The sequence below is a fragment of the Brienomyrus brachyistius genome, chromosome 5 (assembly GCF_023856365.1).
Source record: "Brienomyrus brachyistius isolate T26 chromosome 5, BBRACH_0.4, whole genome shotgun sequence".
Classification (NCBI taxonomy): Eukaryota; Metazoa; Chordata; class Actinopteri; order Osteoglossiformes; family Mormyridae; genus Brienomyrus; species Brienomyrus brachyistius.
The window spans coordinates 32,337,142-32,362,730 of NC_064537.1; the positions used below are offsets into that span (position 1 = coordinate 32,337,142).

General features: G+C 39.2%; 1 protein-coding gene across 2 annotated transcripts; it reads left to right on the forward strand.

Annotated features, from left to right (window-relative positions):
• Positions 1–24,113, forward strand: rapgefl1 (Rap guanine nucleotide exchange factor (GEF)-like 1). Of its 2 annotated transcripts, none has more exons than XM_049012779.1 (15): positions 1–1,056; positions 10,809–10,890; positions 15,486–15,636; positions 16,106–16,203; positions 16,939–17,051; positions 17,375–17,542; positions 17,807–17,904; positions 18,766–18,888; positions 19,082–19,260; positions 19,957–20,047; positions 20,441–20,491; positions 20,581–20,668; positions 21,975–22,039; positions 22,205–22,259; positions 23,059–24,113. In XM_049012779.1, exons 1-15 carry the CDS (start codon positions 672–674, stop codon positions 23,181–23,183), a joined length of 1,872 nt encoding a protein of 623 aa, XP_048868736.1. In that variant the 5' UTR covers positions 1–671; the 3' UTR covers positions 23,184–24,113. The 2 variants fall into 2 exon arrangements, with proteins under 2 accessions (XP_048868736.1, XP_048868737.1); XM_049012780.1 differs by having other exon boundaries at positions 10,812–10,890.
• Positions 24,114–25,589: the final 1,476 nt, after the last annotated feature.

The following is a 25,589-nucleotide window of genomic DNA, read 5'->3' on the forward strand; positions in this document are numbered from 1 at the left end:
GCAGACGGAGTTAGCAGGGAGGGGCCACACTGAACACGCTTTCAATACATGAGGATCTCTAATAAAGCGACCAGAGCGAGCTCACGTTGGCATTACCACCAATGTAGCTACTGACTATTGCAATAACATTCAGCTACACGACCCCGCAGAAAATTCGTAAGATCGCATAAAATCCAAAGGGACAGAGGTACTGCTTCAGCGCCGTGCCAGTTCAATCGCTTTGTTTTTCGCGTCCTTTATGTCGTGGCATTGAGCGAATATTTAACAGTCTTACTGCAAGAAAACGACTGCTTTGCAGCAGAGGTGATCGCTGCAATTTGAACGACCGTTTTTGGTTTTCCACATGCCGTAGCCTTTTTTTTTTTAATTTATTTTTGACGGCATTTCCAGAGGCAGTTGCTGAGGGGGTAAACAAGTGCAAAGCCGTCCTCGAGAAGCGCTGTGTGGAGCAGGTTTTTTTTCCGCCAGTGCTCCCATTTATGTGAAAACGTCGTAGCTGCAGAATAGCGCTGCGTTTATTTATTACTATTATCGACTACTGATGTAAAGGATCCGCGAGCGTTTAAAATATTGTCTAGGAAGAAGAAAAACAGAAACACGTTATTCTGTATTCATTGCATTATTATTAGAACAGCCGTAACCGAAAATTCATTTTTCATCGTGTATCAAAAATGCCGGCAGGAATGAAGCCACTGGAAAAGTTTTTGAAGAAACAGACAAACGCGCTTACTCGTGCCGGCGGCTTCGGGGAAAAGGCGAGCGGCACGGGGGCGACCAGGCGGCGGCCGAGCCTCTCGCGGGTCGTGCCGTTTTTCAGGGAGACCTCCCCGGACGGCGGGCCGGCTCGGGAGGTGTTTAGCCCGGAAACTGAGGAGCCGCCGTGCTGGCTCCCGGCCGCGGTGGACATCAGGAGTCCGTCTCTGTCCAGTGATGAGCAGAGCTCCGAGGCCAGCCTGGAGACGGCGTGGACCCCACTACCCGCGGACACCCCGGAAAACATCGCCCTGGCGGTCCTGGACAGTGTGGCCGGATGCAGGCGGCAAGGCAACTGCTCAGGTAAGCGGACAGCTCCGTTCTGCCAGATGCGCATTGACAGCCTGTTTACTTTTTAAATAGCTTGTTGTTACATTGTAACTGTTACACTGAAGTTTTCAACAGGAGCTCATTTTAATTCAACGCTACATCCGTGCGGTTAACGACTTGGAATGGGAACATCCTGCTGTGGAAATGAAGGATGTGCTCGTCGCTTCAAAATGACTGCGATTAAACGCTGCTTCAAATGGATTAAGGGGTCATGCGTAGCTTTAATAGGATAAAACGTCGTTGCACAAGATGTACACGAGAACAATGTTTAAGACATTTGTAGGTTAGGGGTATGAATTATTGCTCCTGTGCGTAGTCTGGATGTAGGTGGTCGCGAAATGTGTGCGCTGACAGCACAGCGGCAGTTTTTTGAAGCAGTTATGTAATATGTGACGGCTGACTTTTGACTGCTTATAGCTGTAATATTGTGAGGCATCAGATGGGTGTCCACCATGAAAGCGAAATGGAAGCTAGCATTACTACGCTTCATGGTGAGGTTTATTACACACTAATTTTATCATCTGTAAAGTCAATCTAAAATTAAATTTATCCACGTAGTTTGCTTGATATTCTGACCGCGGTTCGTATAACATTTAATTGTGTATGCCTATGACCTTTAGACAAGGTTAACATAATCCCGTAGAAGGCTTTAATTTATATGATTAAAACCGGTAACATTTTTTTTCTGCCCCAACTAAATGTGCTAGATTTCAGCATAATGCTGTGCTTGTGGTATCAATTTGGCGCCTTTCTCAGTCTTAGCGCATGAGATTTTTTAAAAGCCTACTTTGCCGAAATGGCGACAGTTCTCTTATTACACATGCTTTATATTATCCAGTATTATTTTAGGAAGTAAATCTGATCAAACTCAGCCAAGCCAAGTGTTGGATGAAAAGTCTCCTTGTAGACTGTATATGACAGGTATTTACCATTTAGGGTGGAGCAATTAATTAGAATTCTTGGGTACCATAGGTCATCATAATCAGTATTAGATTTACCTGCATGCTAATATACAATAATATCTTGTTTTATGCTTTATGGTCTTGCAGAGTTCATGAACATTTCTTCTTTTGCGCCAATGTTACATTATGGGGTTTATTTTGTGTGTCACAAGCTGTAGATAAACCATAACTATGGGAATATAGTATGGGCCGACTTGGCCACCAAAATCTGGGGTAACAGATGAAGCTGCCAAGATGATGCAGATGTTGAAATTCTCGGATGAGATCTCTATGGGGTTCAAGTCACTTTCGGAACGTTAAAGTCTGTTTATGTCCTATATACACATTTTCAACTGATTTGAATTTTTGAATTGATTTAAGTTGATATTAGATAACTTGGGACAAAAAAAATGTCAAAATTATTTGTGAATAGAGGGTAAGATGACAGTGTCTTCCCGTGTGGGTTGCTAACCTAAAAAAAAAGGTCTATAATCAACTTTATTTCAGCTTTACTAATCAAATTTTATCAGTAAATGGAAATTTATAACTATGAGATGTATGTAAATTTAGAGTAATTGCAACATGAACTTAGATTGTTAAAAACTTTGCGTTGTATTTGAATATTTAAAATGCCGACTACATTTTTTGTAGGTAAAGCTTATACAGAGAATGGGGCTGTTGTCATTCTTCTCTTCGTGGAACTTTGCATGTTGTACTTTGAGATCTAACAGGAAAGCTGTCCACACACTACTCCACCTTAGATAGACTCCAAAGGTCAATTGTAAGCCTAGCATTCCTATTAAATTACATCAATCGTATGATTCACCAAAATACACGTCTAGCATTTTGTGTGTGTGTGTGTGTGTGTACCGTGCAGGTAGGCATGGTTAAACACAGATGCGGAATTAAAAATGAATGAAGTACATGTGCTACTGAATCTGAAATCCCCTTTAGCTGCCACCAGGTAGCATATTGTTATTTTATCTGTAGTGGGAAATAAACGTTTAAAAGTTTTGCTTCTAGTTGAAAGAAGGGCGTAGAAATGTAAGGAGTATTATGCTATGTACAATAAGGAAAAAATAAAATGTCAATGTAAGGAATAGCAATATATCAATTTATAAGAGAAAAAAAATTGTGTATTGTTTTTATTTTGCTATATTGTGTTTTTTTATTTATTATTTATTTAGTTTCACCTGAGAAATTCTTCCGGCAATTAATTAGAAACGTCCAGTTTCACTTTTTTTGTTGGATAACATTTTAGGTCCATGAACGGTATCAGTAGGATAATGACTTTTAAATATGGGCATCCATTTGAACTGGACAAATGCTTAGAAGCCGGTATTCATGTTCATGGTGTAAGTTTGCACAGCTTACTGTAAAACTACTAATACTACAGTTAAACTTTATGCTGTACTGGTAAGACCGTCCATCTTCCTAAGACTTATTCAGTATTATCTCAGGCAGGATAGAGCACAAGGCAGAGGACAACCCTGTATGGGATTCCAGTCCATTGGATGACACACACACACACACACACACACACATACACAAAGAGGTTTGTAATTATATCTTTGTGGGGCCATTCATTTCTATGAGGAAAACTCTAACCCTAACATGAGGACCTTAACCCCTACCCAGCCCTAACATTAACCACAAGTAATAAAACAAAACACCAGACTTTGAAAAATGGTCCCCACAACGTCAAAATAACAAGTTTTTATTACTATTACTATTTTATTACTGTTTTATTACTATTATTATTGTGGGGACCAAATGTTCCCCACAATGTAATATAAACCTAATCCCCCCCCCCCAACACACACAGAGGGTAGTTGAGGGATTTGACCCCCAGCACTCGAAGTGTAATACTACCAACTGAGCCTTCATCCCAAATTACACTGGGAATATAAATTCATTAAAAGCTATTTATTTTTAAAAGTAAATTATTTGTTACTATATTTGTATTAATATTATTTTTGACTCTTTGAGAGGAGATTGAACTGCAACAATAAGTTTTATTTGATAACAAAATAAAGTTAACTATATTTGTATGTCTGGAATATTACCTGTATGATTAGGGTAGGGTGTTAAGATAATTTTCAAATAGACTGTATTCAGGTGGTATGGCACATTGGCCTCACGACTCTAGAGTTAGGGGTGCAAATCCTGTCTGTGTCAAGCTTGCATGAATGCATTCGTGTGAGTTGGCGATGTTACATTCCTGTTAGTGAAGTGTATGGCCTGATGTGGACTAGTCAAGAGATTATAGAAAATGGGTTGATAGAAAGGCAACAGTTAAGGGTTTGGGAAGAACGGGCTGTGGAATGGTTTCTAGTTTAAATCATCAGATTACTGATGTAGACTGAATTGTTCGATATTTTAATACCTGTGTTAGATTTTTCCCCCATACTGCTCAATCAATACTTGATCCTGGCAAGTCTCTAGACCAGTTTTTCAGGAGAAGTATCTCAGTTACATTACTTTTTTTTTCTATTTCTCAGCATTGTTTGAGTTGTTTTTCTTAGGAAAAATTCAGTCCATGTTCTGGCAACATTTTCCCAAGTAATATAATGAAAAAAAAACTGGTCATTCAACTTTGATACTTTTCATCAAAAATTCCCACCAGCTTCTGCAGTGCAGTTGAGTCTTTGCCCAGGCTTTGCACGTGGAGTTTGCATGTTCTCCCCTTGTTGGCTTGGGGTTCCCACAGCCCAAAATCTTGCTAGGTTGAATTTGAGTTGCCATATTGCCAGTGTGTGTGTGTGTGTGTGTGTGGGGGGGGGGGGGGGGCATGTATATATTGCATTGTGGGGATCAAATTTCCCCGTAATGTGACAATTAAAAAACTGTTATTCTGATGATATGGGGACCATTATTTTGGTTTTATAAAAATCTTCAACCAAAAAACTAAAATAGCCAGAGGTCTTGTATATTATTTGGTTACTTATGGTTAAGGTTAGGGCTGGATATGGGATAAGGTTGTCGTAGTTGGGATAAGGGTTTTGCCCACAGAAATGAATGGATGGTCCCTGCAAAGACATGAATACAAACGTGTGTGTATGTGCGCGCGCATGTATGTATGCCTGCGTTGGGTCATTCCTTGCCTTGTGCCGGTAGCTTCCGGGACATGACCCTCAGGACCCTGCATAGAACAAGCAGGTATAGAAGGTTGATAGGGATTTCTCAGGTATTGCTTCCACCTGTATCTTTCTAACTATGCTACCTCAGTTACTAAGGACCACATGAGCACTTGTATAGAAGCAACAAATACTATGTGCACTGCAACATGATCAAAGAGGAACGTTTTGGGTTTTGTGTGGGAGTCGTCTTATGTAACACAGGCAGCCCTCCATTGCCTGGCCGTGCGGCTTATGGATGCACGCCACCCTGCTCCTAGCACACACACTTCAGTCACACTTCACAATGAGTAGAGCTTGAAGGGGCTGGAGGCTGGTTGACTGTCTTGCTACCATCGTCTTGCTGTGTGTGTGTGTGTGTGGGTGCGTGGGGCTGTGTGTTTACATGGCAACCCACAGGCCCAGTTCACATGGCAACCAGTGCATCGAGAAGGAGTAGGAGGAATGGAAGGGAGAATTATAGAGGAGGGGGTGTGAGAGAGCATTGAAATGCTTGGATATAGCAGAGCTGTTAGTCTGTAAAATGGGACGGGGGGCAGCATAAATGAATAATCTGCATGAGGAATGCAATATACATAAAGATGGAGCCTAGCTACATAGAGAGACATCATTTGCTGCTAGCATAACGAAGTGTCATGGGGAAACCTCTTACCCATCTGTTGTTTTTGGGGCATGTCATCAGAAACTTCCCAGAGCTAGTTCACAATGCATGGAGAAGTTCAGGACCCATAACAAGACAAAGATAATCCACTAAAACTAACCTAGTCTCACCAGATCCTAATTTCCTGGGTACTGAAAAAAAGATTTTTTTTTTCTTGCAAGGGTGATCAAAAATATGATTGCAGAGCAATGAGCTACTAGAATCTTGTTGTTCTGATCTACTATAGAAGCCTGTTATGTAAGTGCCGCCTGACACAACTGGTGCTAGTTAGTTAGCGGGCATGGTGCAGGTATTTATTATGGGCAGAACATTGTGGACGCTGGTTAATATATGCTGCCATGCCATAGCTGGAAACATCCCTCTAGAGCAGGGCTGGCCAATCCTGTCCACAAAGGGCCGGTGTGTATGCAGGATTTTGGGGTAACCTTTAGGTCAGCTGTCCAAACCCAGGTGTGAGGACTCTTCAGCCCATCAGTAATTAGTAATCTGGTTGCAGCAAGAACACACATACAGTGGCCCTTTCTGGATAAGATTGCCCAGCCTTGCTCTAGAGTCAAGGCACACCTGTAAATTTTGGTCTTTACTCGTCAGTTAATTAAAACCTCTGTTGCTTGATGATACACAGACTTCATGTAATCAGGTCTAAATGGCCCCCTTCAGATGAAGATTTTCTAGTATAGATGGTGTGTGTGTGTGTGTGTGTGTGTGTGTGTGTGTGTGTGTGTGTGTGTGTGTGTGGGGAATATGTAGACCCAGATAGAGCAAGCAGTCATTGACTTATGGAAAGAAGACAAGGGTGAAGTGGTTTCATACCACCCAGACTGTTTAACATACATGCTCTCAGGAAATCTGAGAATAGCATAATGTGCTGTTATTTATAAAGCACTAGTATCCTCTGGAAGAGCGCAAGCTCTATTTTGTTGACCTCTGACTATAGAGCTGCAAGCTGACCTAGATAACACTGGATACGTGGTGGTCATGTATGGGCGAGTAAAAGTAGCAGTACTGTGGACAGAGCACAGTATCAAGGATCATGAAACAAGGACATAAATACTTTATCATAAAAACTTCGCTGGTGTTCATCTATAAGTTATGCAGGTGTTTGATTAAGAGTGAGATAATTAAGCACATTGAATATAATAGGATATGTTGTGCAGTGATACAGTATCACTGTGGAAGCATAGTGTCGCATTCAGACAGACTTTCCTTTGGACTCCTCACTTGCTGAGTTGTTATGAACATATTTTCAGATTATTTTAAATATTATGTCCATCCATCCATCCATCCATCCATCCGTCCGTCCATCCATCATCCAACTCCTCATTCAGTGCAGGGTCATGGGGGTGGGCCTGGAGCCTATCCCAGGCAGCATAGGACCAAGATATTTAATAAGCAATATACTGTTAATTACCACTATAATCTGTTTTTCACACAAAAGCTTAATATAATTCTATCGGGACCTTGATTTACATAAGTATCTTACTGTGTCATTGTTTTTCTTCTTGATGTTCTCTATAATATATATTTTCCCCCAGCTCTTTGGTCTGATTTTTTATCTCATTTTAATGATTTTCAAAGTGAAGTCCTAAAAACTGCTTCAGACAGAAAACCAGGTAGTTCTTACTCAGTCTTCATCACATTGCACTGTACAGGAGAGTTAGCGCTGAATCACAGATGTATAGGGGATGCTTATGCAATGACCTGTGAAAATACTAAAGCTTACTCATCTTCCTTCCTCAAGTAGGAAGTGTTGCCTGTAAATTCCACAATTTCATAACCCTAGATCATATCTTTTGGTAATGTAGTTCAAATGGACACTTTCATGGACCCATCCATCAATCGATAAATAAGAAAATAAATTTTTCTATTTTTTTAATATGTTTACTCATAAATAATATTTGGAATAATATTATATATATATATATATATATATATATATATATATATATATATATATATATATATATATATATATATGGCATCAAAGCAGAGGGAATTTATTAAAAATTGAAAATGTATCAAATGTGGCTATAATAATATAACAGCCATTAAACTATTTGAACAATGTTCATTATATATTTTAAATAACAAGCAATGTATTTAGCATTTATGTATCTTATTTGCTCAGAAACAAATGAGAGAATAGACAGATGGGCGAAGGAGAGGAATAGACACTGTGAGTGCCTGCTCTGTTCATCCAGAGTCGCTACAGCCCACGCAGCTTGTGAACAGCCTCCAGAAGTTCCCTTTTGCATTTATCGAACACATAAACAAATTCAGTGTCTTTTACAGGTTAACACACATCCAGTAAGCGCCATGGTTTCCTTACAACCACTGGAATGTTATGGCAAGGAGAAGCCCTGATTGCGGCCATAATTGTAACCTCCATTTCTGAATTTTCTGCCCATTTGCTTTGATTTTAGCATTTTGCATTTAGCTTCTTTCAGTAAGAATCTCATTTGCAGCAGCTGCCTCTTCACTCTCCTCTCTCCTCTCTGTATCCCCCCCCCCTCCGGGGGGTTCTGTCACCACAGCCACTCAACAGTGCGTCTCCCAGGCAACGCTGGGGAAAAAGAGGTTGAAAATATGCACACAATATCCTCGCAGGAATACACAACAGACACACTGCAGTCTTTCCACGTGACTGCAGAAGATGTCCAACTAGAAATGATACAATAATTCCAGGGCACTGCGGTGTGATCTATTTAACTTTTAATATGACAGTAATTAATGCAGTATTAAGGTGGTTGTTTAAATAGGCGATGTTAAAAAATAACTAATTGCGGAATGGACATTTGCCTACTTGAAGGTATATGTGTCAGAGTAAAAAGGAGTAGAGATGAAAGTATTTGTTTTTAATTATGTTTGAATATAATTTCTTTCCACTGTGTGCAACTTGGGAGGAACCTATATTTGTCTAGGTCACCAGTGAGCAAGTTCGTAATTCTTTCGTGTTACATTTATATCTGGAAGGAACTTGCCTTAAAGTGAAGTATTTAATTATGTTATGCAAAAATGTTTTATTGTGTTTTATAAAAGGCATGTCATGGTTCCGGGTGGCACAGTGGCGTCTTGGTTGGTGCTGCCACTTGATTCCTCCCGGGCTGGAGGTCTGATTTCTGCCTGTGCTGTGTGTGTGGAGTTTGCATGCTGCCTGTGTGTCACGTGTGTTTCTTTCTGCAGTCCTTGGCCTATAAGACATCCTTTAATCGTGTGTGTATGTGTGTGTATTTATCCTTTGATAGACTGGCATGTCAGCCTGGGTGAATCCTTGCTATGTGCTCAGTGCTGTGTGGAATTTGACTCCAGCTTCCTCCATGATCCTGACCAGGATAAGTGATTGAAAAAAATGGAGATATAGGCCTGTGTATAACAATTTGCTGAGAAAAATCCTGTCTGATCAGTCCCTATGATTGCATTTGTTTGAATACAGTTCCTTCCAACATTTACCGTAAATCCTTCCGTTACCAAGCAAGTGTATCAGCTTTTAATCACAAGCTAAGTGAGTGTACAGGAAAAAGGTAGACACGCCTGGACTTGCAATTGTCTCCTAGCAAAGAGAAAAATTAATGCATAAACCCTAGTAGCTCTTTATATAGTGATTTACAGCATTTTATACAGCATATTTATCATGTACTGGGGGTTTTTATTGATTGACTGACCACTTTTTTTTTTGTTCATTTTTATAAATTGCAGGCAAGTGTAAATCATTTGGTCACAATGTTTATGGCATGTTACAGGGAGTGAACTGTCACCGCCTATGGTCCTGCAGTTGCTGTGTTGTACTGGAGGAGGGTGGGGATTTCATACGCAATATAAAAATGTAGGTGCGTGTTTTGGTTTGAGGAAGGCTTGTAGTTGGCTGGAGTAAAGCTTGGTTCATTGTTGAAAGTGTACATTACTCAGAACTAGAAAAGATATTTTTGTAAGGTAATGATATTCAAAATCTGGACGCCACAAGATCTGATCCACTTTTATTGAAATACTTTTGTGAGTAAATCCTTATATCAGTAGTGTCTTTTTACATCAATTAGAAATGTACTGATATTACTGTAGATGCCAGTGTTATGTAAGAAGTTATTGATTCACTAATTAACCTTGATTTAGCTCTGAAGTTGACTGAGATGTGCATATAAAATCCTAATAGAACTTCGGCATCCCCATTTAAAATCCAGCATTATCAGTAACCTATGGATTTAACGTATCCGAATTCCGCATAAAAATGGACAATCAATTAGTGAAGTTCATTATTCTTAATAAATATTTTTAAGAGTTTTGGCTTAGGGGGAAATGGGGGTATAACCTACGGCTTTTAAGGACCAAGGATTAAGCACTCCCAGCCCTGAGTCTCAAGTTAACATTACTGTTATAACATTGGAGCTACAGAGTTAGAATGTCAGTATACAATTTAAACAGATTTATATTTTTGACCCAGCTTTTATTCACGTTGTCTACTTTTCCAGTTCATATGAATGTATATTTTTCTATGATAGTGTATTTCTGTGATAGATGAAGACTCAATAAGTAATCAGTGAATAGAGTGTAAACGTAATTTCCACATTATTCTTTACATGTGCTAGATAAAATGCAGAGGCTATGTCAGCAAGCGTGACAAAGGTTTCTGATGAATTGGCTGAATATGATTCTTGATGGCTGAAACAAAAAATAAGAAAAATAGCAATAAAATATTAACCTCTTTAGATCAATTACATTGTAATATTAGTAGTGTGATGTGCTGTTTATATATTACATAAATATATTACATTGTTAATATTGTACTGTACACAAATGTTGATGATGATACTAAAAACAATACTGTACAAATGAGCAGTCTTTAATTACTAAAAGTTACTAATCTGATAAACTCTGACGTCAAGAATTATCACCTTGTAAAGAAGGATTTGTTGGCTCTTTTAAAGTTCTAAAAGAGTATTGCTAACTCATACTCTACCCATTCCCTCCCCCTCTCCTCTCTTCACGGTGTAGCAGAGATACTCCTGGATGACTTCATGCTGACACACCCCATCTTCCTGGCCCCTGACAGGTTCCAGCAGGTCCTCCTTCAGCAGTATCCTACTCAGTATGCAATGTTTGTCACCGTGTGCATGTCTGTCTGCCTGAATGTTTGCCTCTTTGCTGTAGCTTTTCGCTGTAGTTTTATATCTATTAAGTTTGGGGGAAATTTGCTTCAGGAAATAACCCTGTACCTCAGAATTGATTTTATAAGTTGTATAAATGTAGAAAGTAAAATTGTTTTTTCATTCTATTTTTTTTTATTATTGTCTTTGCCTACATTCCTCCCAGTGAGGAAGTAAAACGTGCATCTGTGTGAAAATTTTAGAAAATCGTCACACAACAGCTTGCTTAAGTAGGCCAGCCTGTATGTCTGACAGGGAAGGTGTCAGGATAAATGAGAAAAGCAGCATTTTCCTCTTCCTCTCTGTATGTGTGCTATTCTTTACCCAACATCTAATACAAGATGTATCCTCTCTGAAGGATACATGTACATATTTTTTTTTTTAGGATTTAAAAACACAGTGCGGCTCTAATATTTATTTAAACGCAAATGAATATATGTTTTCTTCGAGTTACACTATATCTTGTTCTACCCGAGTGATTTGTACCGCCTTATTTTTTTGTTTCTCTCCAGCTTTTAAGACCTTGAATAATCTATTAATTTTAGCCAAGAATCAATGCTGTAATATGGAATGGATAACCATGGATTTGGGCCAAACCACTGTGGGGGCTTCATTCAGCATCGCTAAATACCCCACTGCATACAGAGCTGCTAAGGATGTGACATAATGAGTAGCACTCATGATTCAAGCAAGATGTTTTAGGATTTTGTGATGGCAATTCACCTTTTAAATAATGCATATAAAATGGTGTCCAGCAAACTAACGCAGTGTTAATTTTAGTTTCATAAAAAAATATTTAAGAAATAGGAAAAAAAAGGAAAGTACTTCAGCAGAATTTACCCTAATAGCATCACAGATAAAATTGCAATTGCTCTCAGGAGCTGGTGTACATGAGAACAGTTATTTTTGTTGTAGATATTTTTAAATGTCTGCCCATATTAACCAGAGTGAGTTGCACCTCTCCATTGACCAAAGAAAGCTTGTGCAAACGGAGTGTCTCATTTGTAGTGAAAATATCTTCTGTCATAGTTCAATTTCACTACCACGGATGCATGTTTTTCCACACAAATATTGAATTGTGATGAAGGTAAGTGAAGCACACAACCTCCAAAAACCAATTCCAATGTAATTTTTCAATGTTCAGGCATATATGACCTATTTTTCCTTGATTGTTACCAGTTGATCTATTATAATATGAACCCTTATTTCCCATTGGATTTCCTTTCAGGAAACCCATTTTGTACCATAAAAGTTTATTCATTAACAATTTGACACCAGATTTGGTTGTCAATTAAAAGTTTATCCCTGCCAAACATTTCTGGGCATTTCTGAAGTGCCTTAGAGCCTCAGTTTAACCATAAACTGCACGCCCACAGATCTAGGTCTTCAATAAATTCTACATTTTGGACCTATTAGTTTGTTGTGCCTTCATTTAAGTTACATAATAGTAAAGTTAGAAACTTAATTTTTTGAAGAAAAAAAAAAAAGACGAGTTTGGAATTAAATCGTCTTTTTCATTTTGTATTCCTACAGTTTTAGAATGTTCTGTTTTTACTTTGTACTTTCTGCAATGCAAATACTATCATCTAAAGTAAGAACAAAAAATATTTGGTTGGCCTATCACCTTGATAATATGTGATTTGCTGCAGCCTATTTCAGTAGCACCACAAGAAAAGGCAAAGTACACTTTGGGAGGGATGGAGGTAAATGGTATGCACACATTCACTCGTAGTTAAACACCAGATCACAGATGACAGTTTAGCTGAACCGCAGTTTATACTAGGAAGACTGCTTGGTAGCACAAAACCGAAAGAGAACACTGGTCAAGCGACATTGCTGTTTTTTTTTTTTTGTTTTTTTTTTTTAGAAAATTAATCATTTATACCTTATGTAATTATTAGTATAATTCACGTTACTAAAGTTAACTTAAATATATTTATAGAAAAATAGATGGATAGACAACATCTCCTGGGTTGTGATGTTCGGCTCCTCTGGGTCTGTAGCTTCAGTCATGCACAGGATAACTTGCGACGCCTGTTTGCTTGACTCCCCATGCTATAGTATATTGTAAAAATGCCTGTGGGAAATGTCCATGCTGTTTCCATCCAGAAATGGGTGAAGGTCTTAATGTGGATGATCCAGGCAAAATGATTTATGGACTTCTATGTGGTCACAGCTGTAGACGATACGGTTTGCCCCATACAGCCATTATAATCCCCTTTCTTCCAGAATGTGAGTTCCACATGCTTACCCTGGTTAATAACAGATCCATTGCTTTTGTTACTGCGACAATGCCTGACTACTGCTACTGACTCTTACGCACTTTTGTTATGCAATTTACTGTATGGGATCCAGCCAAAAAGTAGCCAGAAATTCTACAAGATCACTTAGGGAACTGGTTCTGGACAGTGGAACATATTAGGGAAACTAAATGATTTCACTGACCGTAACGGAGAATGGTAGCATGGAGGTATTATTAACACTTACTCTTTCAGTAATCTCTTAAGTGTGTCATGGTCTAGTGTAATTAAAGCTCCTTCTGTATCTTCTCCCAGTGAGTGTGCTGTAGTGTCAAATGCTGCTGCCTTATGTGAAACAAGCCACAACTTGAGAAGGATGTATTAATAATGGACCTCAGTATTTCTGGGAACCCTTAGATTTTGGTCTTACTGGTCTTGGAACCACTGCATCAGAAACATGATCTTATTCAACTGATCATCCTTCAGACCAAGTTAAAATTGGCAGTAGCATCCAACAGTGCAAAGAGAATAACTTTATGGCTGGTGATACATTTTCCTTTGTGATGTTGCTCTGTACATGAGAGTGCAATTCAAAATTATTATATCATCTTGATAAGTGTCATTTATGTAACACGCATTTAACTGGAAACAGCTGATGCCTACAGAAATGTGCAAAAGATGCAGAACCATTGTGCAACAAAGAGTTTCCATTGTATACATTTATTTGAGCACACATCTGAGCAAAAGAACTTTTAAAAACATCACACCAGTTGTCTGGTACTACAGCGTTAATTAACCCAAATGTAGGGGGCTCACAGACAATTATTGCAACTTGAATCTAAACAAGTTGTTGCTTAAGTTGTGCATTATAAAGAAATTTAAAAATCCAACTGGACCAGAAGTCTTATAAACATGCTCCTTAGACATCAATTCTGGGGCCCAGATATTCCTGCATTCCAGATATCTGTTGAAACAGTTCAAGTCCTTGGTAATACCTTTGTAATCCTTGATGGAATCTAACTCACATTGAAGTCTCTGGCTGCCTGCTGTTTCCCTGTCAGTTCAGATACCAACACTTACCAACACAGAATTACAGAATGCTAGGTTGCAGGAGAATGTCATGCAAAAACAATGGTATAAACACACGTCCTTGGTCTGTTTTGATATTCCTCCTTATAGAAGGTGGAAAGGCATGCCCAATGTTAAAGATGCTTAAAGCAACCTGGGAACTCCCAGTTTCCTCATTCTGACAATGCTGGGAAAACAGCCTGCATATTTAAATTGACAAAACACTAAAGCAAGAACCCAGATTAGATGTAACCACCATTTTGCAGTTCAAATCACTGTCACCATGTGATGTTTATTTCAGTAGGCAGACTTCTTACAAAAAAAGCACCATCATGTCTTAATCAGTGCATTTGTATTCATTTACATCAAGCAAACAACTTGTACAAAACTTCAGAGCGTAGCCATGTAGGGATTTTTTCAGGATAATTATCTATAATGAATATGCAATGAATCTTAATTTAATTCTAATAAAACCACAATGGGTGTGTTATATATATATAAAAAAACATTATTAGAGTTCTGCACATTTTAATTATATATAAAATGCATGACGTTTCTCTTGCAGTTTTGATTTCACACAGGCAGTTCTTCAATGATAAATTGTGAAATAAGACACCTAATTGCTCTGTGGTTATTTTGATTCACTGGACTACTCTGTCAAGCTTTTCCACAAAATGAGTTTTGGTGCTGTGTTCCGTCCATTTTCTTGTTTATGAGAGAAATGGGTGAGGCAAGAAATCGTGGGTGTTACGGGTGTGTCTCTGTGCCTGAACAGTTTGGGCATGGCTGTAATTACACCTTACATCTGGACATACTGTGTGTTTTTCCTTCTTTGTGTGGCAGCTTACAGGATGTGTGTGTCTGTGTGTTTGTCTTCACCTGAATGTTCCTGAATGTAGTTTTGCCCTGGACTGAACTGTTATGTAACAATGTGCAGTGCATGAACATGTGCAAAGCTCAAATTTGTTGTCATTTTAATAATTTAATGTTTTTCATGAAGCCTTTTCAGGCTACTGATCATTGTTTGCTTTTTGTGAAATATATAATAACCCTACAGAAAATAAAACTTTTGATATGCATAATGCAACACTTTTTGTTAAGGTGACATTGCCTACTACAGGCCAGTGTGGGTTGGTGTTTATGTAAAAATGTATGCATTTGTCAGCCGCTTTGCCAAGTGCTACAGAAATTCAGCTTCTCCTTGACATTTGGGTCAGATTTGGGGTGGAGGGGAAGCAGGGGGAGGGCTGGCCTGGCTGGGATGGGGTGGAGAGAAAGCAAGCTGTCTTGAGTGTGGCATTCCGCTACCTGGACACCTATCGAGACCTACTGCAAGAAGAGGGAGAGAAATCGAACACCTTCCCCAAGGTGCCCCTATGCATCGATTTTTTTTTTTCATTACATAACTGCACTAAAACGCAAAGCTCTGTTCTTTTATTAACAATCACATCAACTTATATATACATACAAGCATGAGATATTGAATCCTGAACTGTATGATGCCATTTCAAAGCCTATATTTCAAAGAATTTGTTTAAGTTTAGAGCAAATACCTTTGAAATCACGTGTTAGTGTTTGTGCAATTAGTTACTCAAACCTGTACATTTTTGAAATGCTTTTTTTATCAGCATGTTTGCTTTGTTACTCCTACGGGGGGGGGGGGGGGGGGGGCTGTTAGGTTTGTCAAAGTCCAGGGAGTTACCTAACCTAATACTACGTGCAGCTGAAGATATCATTTTTGCAGTGCTTTAATTTCGACCTTTTATATTTTATTGTGGTAAATGTACAAAGAGTGCCAGCATTGTTTTATGTTCCTCTTTCTCACTATTGCTTTCAGGAGCTGTATTTATGCGCTGCTCAGGAGTTGAGCAGATATCCAGAGCTGGTAGAGGATGTTCTTAAACTGCAGCGGTGGACTGAAATTCTACAGAGTCAGTGAGTGAACATGCTCAGCACAACCACGACCGCCGCTCCAGACATCACTACGCTACACTATTCGTTGCTTGCCACTAAATGCATCAATACACGCTATCAACACAATTGCTGCTGCCAAAGCAGTAGCCTATAAAACCCTTTTAGCTGATTGCCAAGCTTGTTCAGTTTTACCATTTCCCTCACCCCCAGCCAACTTCAGCTTGAGCTTTGAGCTTCAAAAGAGACACCCAAGCCAGCCCACTCAGTACAAAAAAATAAATGCTGCAGGCACTACAAGAGAGTGGAGGCCACGGCAATAAAGGAATTCCCTACTGCACAGTGTCAACAGGAAAAAATAGGAATAACGGGCTTTCTACTGAGTAAAGTGCTGCTTGGAAGCCCCACGCCCACATGCAGTAATGGTGAGAAGATCAGTATGTGTCAGCTCAGACTGCAGAAAATGCTGCTAAGCTTAATAGTTCAAAACTGGCTGCGGATTACATGGTTAAAACAACACCAATTTTTTACTTGGAATTTAACTAACATGAGCGCCAGTTCAGACTCACACTCCAACGTTAACAACTCTCCGTCTTAAAAGACGGTCAAAACCAAGGAAGCCATCCAATTCAGCACTGCAGTGCACAGACCACAATGGTGTAATATGGACTTGCAAAAATTAAAAATGTACACAAATCATGTAGTGTTCTGCTCAGACAGCTCGATGGCTAGAATAATCCTGGTTGGCACTGTTTCTAGAACGGAGGAAGACAAGGACAGCAAAAAGAAGCAGGTACGACCGCTGTTTCGACACTTCCGCCGCATTGATGCTTGCCTGCAGCCACGAGAGGCCTTTCGGGGTTCTGACGAAAGTAAGTAATCCATGTGTTCTTTATTAGTAACAACAAAAATCAAGGTGGAACAAAGCTTGTTAGCTTACAATAGATCTAGACAATTATATTTATTTTCTTGTACATTAAACGATGTTGGCAGACTAAATGATGAAGGAGATTATAATTTGAACACTCCAGTGTTAAATGAGAATGTTTTTAAGGAGCTGCTGTAGCAACTGCTGTGTGCTGTTAATCTATGGCCAGTGATTTTAAATTTTTTTGTCAGAAGACAATAGTTCTAGAAATGGATGTGAAAAGCATGTACTGAAGACTTAAATGAGTCTCTTTTTTTTCCTGTATAGTTTTCTGTAGGGTGTACATGCCAGACCACTCCTACGTGACCATCCGAAGCCGGCTGTCGTGCCGCGTGGGCGAGATCCTCGCCCTTGTGCAGGAGAAGCTGCAGTACAGCGAGGACCAACCCAGTCGCCCAGGAACCTTGATACTTGTGGCGGTAACATCCTCTGGAGGTAATACTTGCAGGTTTATTGTTCCCTGCAAAAACTAGAATTAGTAGCATAGTTTTAAATGTCTGTGTAAATGAGGGTGCCTTCAGTGTATAAAATTTTATATCTCAATATTGTAAATAATGTTAATTGATTGTAACAAATGATTTATATAATCATACACACTTAATTGCCTAAGACTAGTTAGAATTTACAGAAATATAAAACTCATCAGTTCTATATAGGATTAACCTAATGCCATTTCCAAATGTTTGTGTGCCTTTATAGAAAAAGCTGTGTTCCGTCCAAGCGATGAGGCTGTCTTCACCACTTTAGGTGTCAATACCCACCTGTTTGCCTGTGAGCCACAAGAACTGGAAACCCTGGTGAGACATATAATGGTGGTTGCTGGGGTATGAATTTTACAGGAGCAAAGAACAATTGGGGCAGGTGTAGATAATGAGAAATTGCAGGGGCCATTTCACATGATCTGTGTGGTCGGGAAATGTTGAAAACGGTTTTGTTCCCTGTTGGTTTGTCTCTCTCTTGCTGGCGCGCAGTTATTTTAATTATTTGAAGTAAAAATTGAGTGATATACCTGTCATCACTGATGACAACAGATGCTCTTTGTTTTACGATAGATCAACTTCCGGGATATCTTGACTTTACAATGGTGCAGCAGGGAGGCGCATTCAGTAGTCATCATTCAGTAGTCATCATTCAGTAGTCATCATTCAGTAGTCGTCATCAGATTTAGAATTTTGATCTGTTTATGGGCTGGCACAATGCCACACGATACATTCTTGTGAGAGCATGCGATGGCAACATTCACCCAGCCACACGTTCACTCTCTATAGCAATCTCAACTGTAAATGTCTAAAACAGTGTTTTATCGTATTTTTTTTTTTACCCAGATATTCCCAAGTCTATTATGTCTACTAAATGCCCAAGCGTGTCCTATCGTATCATATTCATATTCCACTTCTGATGTCTTCATCTTACGATGGGTTCATTGAAACACAACCACATCATAAGTCGAGGAGCAGCTCGTCTAACAGTGTTGTTTTTTTAAATTGTTGCAGTCATGTATAGGAGGATTTAACATAATTATAAAATGTATAGTGATACTGAGACTGAAAAAAAATATGGAGGCATACAAAGCACATTAATGCAGGAACTTGTAGTTCTAGTCGTGTTTTTGTTTTGCTTCTTCTCGGTTTTCAATTCTTGATCTGTCTGTGTCATAGCTGCCATTGCCAGAGGAAATTCACTGGACTCCCGGAGACAGCAAGCTGCATGACATGAGTGCAGAGGAAGTGGCCAATCAGCTGGTTGCATTTGACTGGGAGCTCTTCAGCTGCGTGCATGAGGTCAGAAGGCAAAACAGAAACTAATAGGGATGGACACACTGGCACATGTTTGTAGGTTACTATTCTTTATTCTGCGGGGGTAATGTGGTGCCTCAGCGGAGAAGATGTATAGGTTTTCAGTTTGAGTTTTCACTGATGGGTTATATTAACTGTTCATTTAAAAGAGGGTTTATTTTTATTCTCATTTGGACAGGTGGAGTTTGTGTGCTATGTTTTCCATGGTGAGCAAGCTCGCTGGCGCCCCCTTAACTTGGAGCTAGTACTGCAGCGCTGCAGTGAAGTGCAGCACTGGATCGCCACTGAAATCCTTCAGTGTCAGTCTCTTCCTAAGAGGGTGCAGCTGTTGCGGAAGTTTATCAAGATGGCAGCATTGTAAGTAAATGTTTGTATTGCTGTATCTCTGTGTGTGTGACCCTGCAGGTAGGCAGAAAAAAAGCATCATTCATGATGCTTGTTTGTGCTGAAATTCATTACATACATGAAGTATATCTGAAGACCCTGGAGCAATGTAAATTAAAGAAATCATTCAAATTTTTGTTTTTGATATTTTTGTATTATATTTAAACGATGTCATTAACTGAAAATATTACAGGTTTTTAAATATAAAATCAGTCACATGGTGATTTAAGTGCAGGCCTAGTTTAAGTGCCTGATTAGTTGCTGTAGAATCAACAAATGCGACAGCATGTCATGTGAATGCTGTTAGATAAAATAAAGAAACAAAAACTCAAAATACAACCACGTGCAGAAACTGTAATATAACTGGAAAATGCCCTGTGCCGCACAGTTAATATTATCCAGGAATGGTTCCTGAACTTGACAGTGAATGCTGCTTGATACAGTGACCAAGTCTCATTCCAATTAAACATTTGTGGAATGAGATGGAATAAGTTATGTAGAGCAAAGATCCACTATCAGTCAACTCAATGTAGCTGTTGGTCCAGGATTGCAAGTCTTAATCAATCATAGAAATTTTACACCAAAAAGGACTTGTCCCCCATTACTGTAAGTTAGTATAACTGATGGTACCTTTTTGGTTTGCATAAATAAGCATTCATATGTTTTCAGGTGCAAGCAGCAGCAGAATCTATTGTCTTTCCTTGCCATAGTTCTTGGGCTGGACAATCCAGCTGTCAGTCGGCTTCGCCTGACTTGGGAGGTAAATATTGATGCTGTTACATGATGCTTCTTGAATACGTTGTGATGACATTGAAACCCAGCAGAGTGGTGCTTCAGTTCCTCAGTGAATTGATACACTAACTAAATGTTTTGAGTGTTATCATTCTGAAAAACATAAATGTTGCTGACAGAAATTTAATGTTTGGTGCTCAAGACCAGAACATTTTGGATGTTAATTTCCATAGAAGCACTGCGGGACTCTAAAATAGTAGAAATGACGTAATCTGATAAACTAACACCCGTAGCATTTAACTGTAAATGCAAGAAATATGCGATTCACATGTCAATATAGTGATTATGTTCTCTGATGTGAGTTTTTTTTGTGTATAAAGTATAGACAGTATAGTCTTGCTGATTGAATCGTCTATTTCAGGGGCTGCCTGGAAAGTTCAAGAAGCAGTTCCAACAGTTTGAGAGCATTGCAGTTGAGTATCGATAAATGGAAGCAGTAAAGAAAGGATCCTGGTTCTGTGGATGTGGTTGTGTAGTTGACTGGTGCATTTTTCCTGTCAGGATCCATCTAGAAATCACAAATCGTACCGGGAGTTAGTGACAAGTCTTCGCCCACCGCTAATCCCTTTTACGCCATTGCTGCTGAAAGGTGAGTATTTTTATATATGAATATAATTATTATCTATACCACGGTGATTTTAAAAGTTACAAGAAAAAGAATTTGGTAAATACCATTAGGAGCAATTCCTTTTTAGCCAGAATTTACTGTGAAAGTTGAAATTCTCTTTGCTCAAAGGATCAGGGTATATCGGGAGGTTAAACGGGTAGCTTGCGTGCGTGGTATCAGAATCGGTATTTAACAAGACGTACATCCCACCAGTAGCACAAGAAGGCTGCAGGTCAGCCCTGCTCTGTCATTCTCACACAGCTGCTCCCCAGATGTGCTCTCTTAAATATCCCCAGCCAACCAGCAATGCTGAAAAAATCTAGTAGCTTTCTAGGAGAACCCTACCTAAAGACTCAGCCCTTGTGTTTAATAACCTTCCCTAATCACCTTCATTTTACTGAACACTTAGCAGCTCCACTTCCTTGTATGATGGGGCCGACAAAGGCATGGATTAGGCGTTTGGGGGAACAGTGTTTACCTCCCTGTACATGTATATATTTCTGCAGACATGGGGTTGATAATGGTGTATTTGCACAATACCTAGGTGTACATAATATTTTGAAACAGTGTTTGTTCCTGAATTGAGACTTTGTCGTTTATTTCTTACACAAGCCTTCATTTCAGAAATAATGGTTGAGAATCATTTTGCTTACTGTTGTAAGTAGAGAATGCATGCCTAAGGTTCAGCACTGAAAAGCTCGAACTCGGGGGTGTTAAGTCTCTGCTCCCTTCTGCCTTTCTATTAAACACTTCAAATAGCAAATTGACTCAAACACATTAGGGTTCATTAGCAGGAGACAAGCTGAACTATGACCTGGAACAGAACTGGCAGGGGTCTTTAGGCTAGATAGACAGACAGGCAAACATTGTGCTTTTACGATGCTTGAACTACTTCTTCAACTCTTGTGCAGTGTAAAATGTTGTAAATGTTTTCTAGTAAATATTCCTCCAGATGTAACCGAAAATAAAGCATTGCTTTCAGTTCCCAGTTTCTGTACACCCCAAAGTTAATTTTTATTATTTTGGCAAGCTCTAATGTATCCAACACAAATTCTAAAACACATATTTTGGGCCTGGTGAGTTAATTAGAACACAAATGTAACTGGTATTGGCCAGATGGCATGAAAGCTGAACTAAGGTATGTATATTTAATGTGAAAAGTACCCTGGCGTTAGTTAGATGTTACATAGTTCAGCCAAGTTCATAAGCACCAATGAAGAAACTGTGTGTGAATAACAGCATAACTCTCTTTTATGTTTAAATTTTCCTTTAATCTCTTGTTTCTCAGATCTGACCTTTCTTCATGAGAGCTGCAAGACCTTCCATGGCGAACTGGTCAATTTTGAGAAGATGGTAAGTTATTTAACCCAGAATCAACACTGCTGTATTAGATCACTATCTGTTATGCATCTCAGAAATGCATCTAGAATTTGCATTTAGTATAATCTACTGTATTAGTCATATAATTTTTTTAGTTCTTAGCTCTTCTCAAAATGCCACACATTTTATTTTCTTAAGCACAAAGTGGCTGAGATGGTACGAGGTATCAGAAGGTATCGGACCGGCCAGCTGGGTGAGTTTCACTTTTATTTTCCTCTTTCATTATTTTCATATTATTTTTCCAGAGCAAACGAGACAAATGGCACATTAGATAAATACAGCAGTCGAGTAGCCATGCGGGTGCGATGCAGCAATGCTGAGCTTCAGATGAATGCCCAAAACATACAAATAGATCAAAATGAAATGTATCAAAATACGAGACATGCAAGCATTGTGAAGAGCATTGTCAAAGTGAAGAGAACAGAGAACAGTGAAAGAAACCACTCCTTTCACCCCTCCTTACAGAGGATTTATATTTTTAAGAGCAGACACTTTCAACCTACCTCACCCATCAGTACAGTACAGTCCTGAGGCGATTTAGTCAGATGGTGAACTTCAATACGAACAGCACTTCAGTGCCACATTCAGCACCTTTTGATATTACGGAAATCTGGAAATCAAAAAGTGTCATTCAAGTTAAGGAGAATAGTAACTGATACAATTCTTTGTTAATATTATGTAGAATCAAATTGCTCTGATGTTGCTGCAATTTATGCACTCTGCCTTTTATCAAAATAATGCAAAATGTGCATGAAGACTATGACCTATTTTAGATCTCTCACCCAGAATTACTTTCATGACACTGTGATTTTTACGATTTACAGGTATTTCTGTTGTTAGTTACCTTTTAAAATATCCCCCCCCCCATTTAATGACAGTAAGATCTTGGAGTTAAGAATTATTTAAGAAAGAGTTAAGAATTGTTCTAAAAGCTCCCCCTGGTGGTTATATTTTGTCAGTGTGGCTTACTTTAATGAATTCTTTCTCTGCAGTTGTCGATATGGAACCATCCCCCTCCCATCTTCAGACCAAGGCTTACGTGCGTCAGTTGCAAGTAATTGACAATCAAAACCTGCTGTTTGACATGTCCTGTAAGCTGGAACCTAAAGAGTGTTAAATGCACTACCCGATGCACACTGGGATTTCGCATATATTTTAACACAATGCTATATAGTTGTCTATTGTATGGGACCCATTTTGTTTGCTTTTTTCCTGAAGCTATATGTGTTTAGATGTATAAAAATCTTATTATCATGAATTGCAGAAGGTTTTTTTGGAAGAGAAAGAGGAATGTATGTGTATTTGATTGGGAAGTGTACAGTTATATTAATAATTTTCTCCATATTCATGTTAGGAGACCTGCTTTATTTTTAATGTTACATAACTGAAAAGAATTAGAAATCTGGAAAATACCGCTAATGTTATATAATGTCTGACAATTGACTCCACTTTGACTACTTGGATTTGGTAACTAAAATCTTCTAGGCACTCTGTCGTCTGAATTGCTCAGTATTGGTAGAGGCACTGCCTCGGAAGAAGGACAATCATTTTCATATGGGCACTTACCATCACTGGTTACATACTATCATGAGTGGGGACCCGAAAAGTGGAAGTATTTTTGTCGGTGGTGAAATGCACTTAACACTTCCTGCACTGGGACCTTGTGGAGGGTTGCACGTGCTGCCTGTATCATAAATCTGTATATAATTGTAAATAGTTAATAGACAGGAAACTCTATTTTATGTATGAGCCAAGAGATGGTCCTATAAAAGAGAATTTGTTTTGTAAATTTGATAACAGTGTACAGTTAAAGCTGTGTACAAAATGAAGGCTGCTGAGGTTGAGGAATTGTATAGATTCTTTAATTTTTTTTGTTGTTTTTGAAGAATTTGTTCTTGTTTTTGTAAAGAAGTCAATCTTCATTCTTGATAAATTGTTGTATTAAGCCTGGCCTCCAATAGAAATGCAGCTAGCAGGCTGTCTGCATGAAAGAGCTTTGAATTCTGGCTGTGGACATTATGCCCTAAATAAAGCCTGTTCTGATGAATATGTCTGCTTACTGACATCACTTGTGCTGACACTGTGTTCATCTAATTGTATAGTACAGCTTTGTTAAGCAACAGGCCAATATGAACGTGTCCTTAAAGGTCTTAATAATGATTTATAAAGGACGACACAGGGTACCAGGAGGATGACACTGTACAAGCAGGGCGACAGAGGGCACCGGCAGGATGACATTGGGTACAAGCAGGGCAACACAGGATACTAGCAAGACAACACAGGATACTAGGTGGACGACACAGGGTACAAGCAGGACGACACAGGGTACAAGCAGAATGGTACAGGGTACAAGCAGGATGACACAGGGTACCAGGAGGACCACACGGTACAAGCAGGACAACAGAGGGTACAAGCAGGGCAACACAGGATACCAGGAGGACGACATGGTACAAGCAGGACAACACAGAGTACCGGCAGGATGACATATGGTACAAGCAGCGTTGGCACAGGGTGCAAGCAGAATGGTACAGGGTACAAGCAAGATGACACAGGGTACCAGGAGGACGACATGGTACAAGCAGGACAACACAGGGTACCGGCAGGATGACATAGGGTACAAGCAGGACGACATGGGGTACCAGGAGGACGACACAGGGTACCAGCAGAGTGACATAGGGTGTCCTTTTTAGTATGTAGCAGATGAAACATGTTATTGCAAGTATTACAAAGACACTCGTCCCCGTTACCAAGTTTCATAATCTTAACCAGCATCCAAGTTAATGCCTAGTTAAAGGGCCAATTTATACACTGGGGGGCGAAATATTGTTATAAATGTTGCATGTCTCTTGACCAGGTTTATGCACTTGAAGCATATTATGTGCAGTTTAGTGAAGAACAAGTGTTATGTATTTTACAATACAAACACATTTAATAATTAGTAGCTTATTTTTCACATTACAAGCACATTATCAATCACTATTATTAACTGGGGATGTGCGCATGGGAGAACCTAATAGATGCAATTTTTTCATATATTATCTCTGATATTTAGGTTTTTATTTTAGCATTTGAACTGACAGACAGTTGTAAATCATGATGTCTCTGGACGAGTTAAAGGGGACATCTAGAGGCTCATACCGTGATCAAACAACTAGGCACAATGCGAGATGGCAAGCGTACCACCATCATGGATGTTCTCATTCATTATCCATCTGTCCATTTTCTATACCTGCTTTGTTCAAGAAGTATTGAACATTCTCAATGAAAAACTTGGACAATTGACTCCTTTTGTTGATCCAAGCTGATGCTGCAAGGAGGCCAAGGAGCCAAAGCTGGAATTAGCGCTGCCAAGGACATGGAATCTGGTGATGAGGTATCGCTCAAAATGAAAAGAGAAAGTGGGTAAACTCAAAAATAGGGAGAACAGGGAACAATTTGAGAACTACTGAGATTGCTGAGAAAACAGAGGGCCGGTCTCCCATTGATAGTCTTAAGACATGGATGTACAAAATTTTTGGGTTGG

Bases quoted from the DNA above. Each gene is read 5' to 3' on its own strand.
- rapgefl1 (XM_049012779.1), top strand. From the start codon at position 672: ATGCCGGCAGGAATGAAGCCACTGGAAAAGTTTTTGAAGAAACAGACA. The intron at 18,889-19,081 runs GTCAGAAGGCAA...TCATTTGGACAG, and splicing joins TCTTCAGCTGCGTGCATGAG to GTGGAGTTTGTGTGCTATGT. The intron at 22,040-22,204 runs GTAAGTTATTTA...TATTTTCTTAAG, and splicing joins TGGTCAATTTTGAGAAGATG to CACAAAGTGGCTGAGATGGT.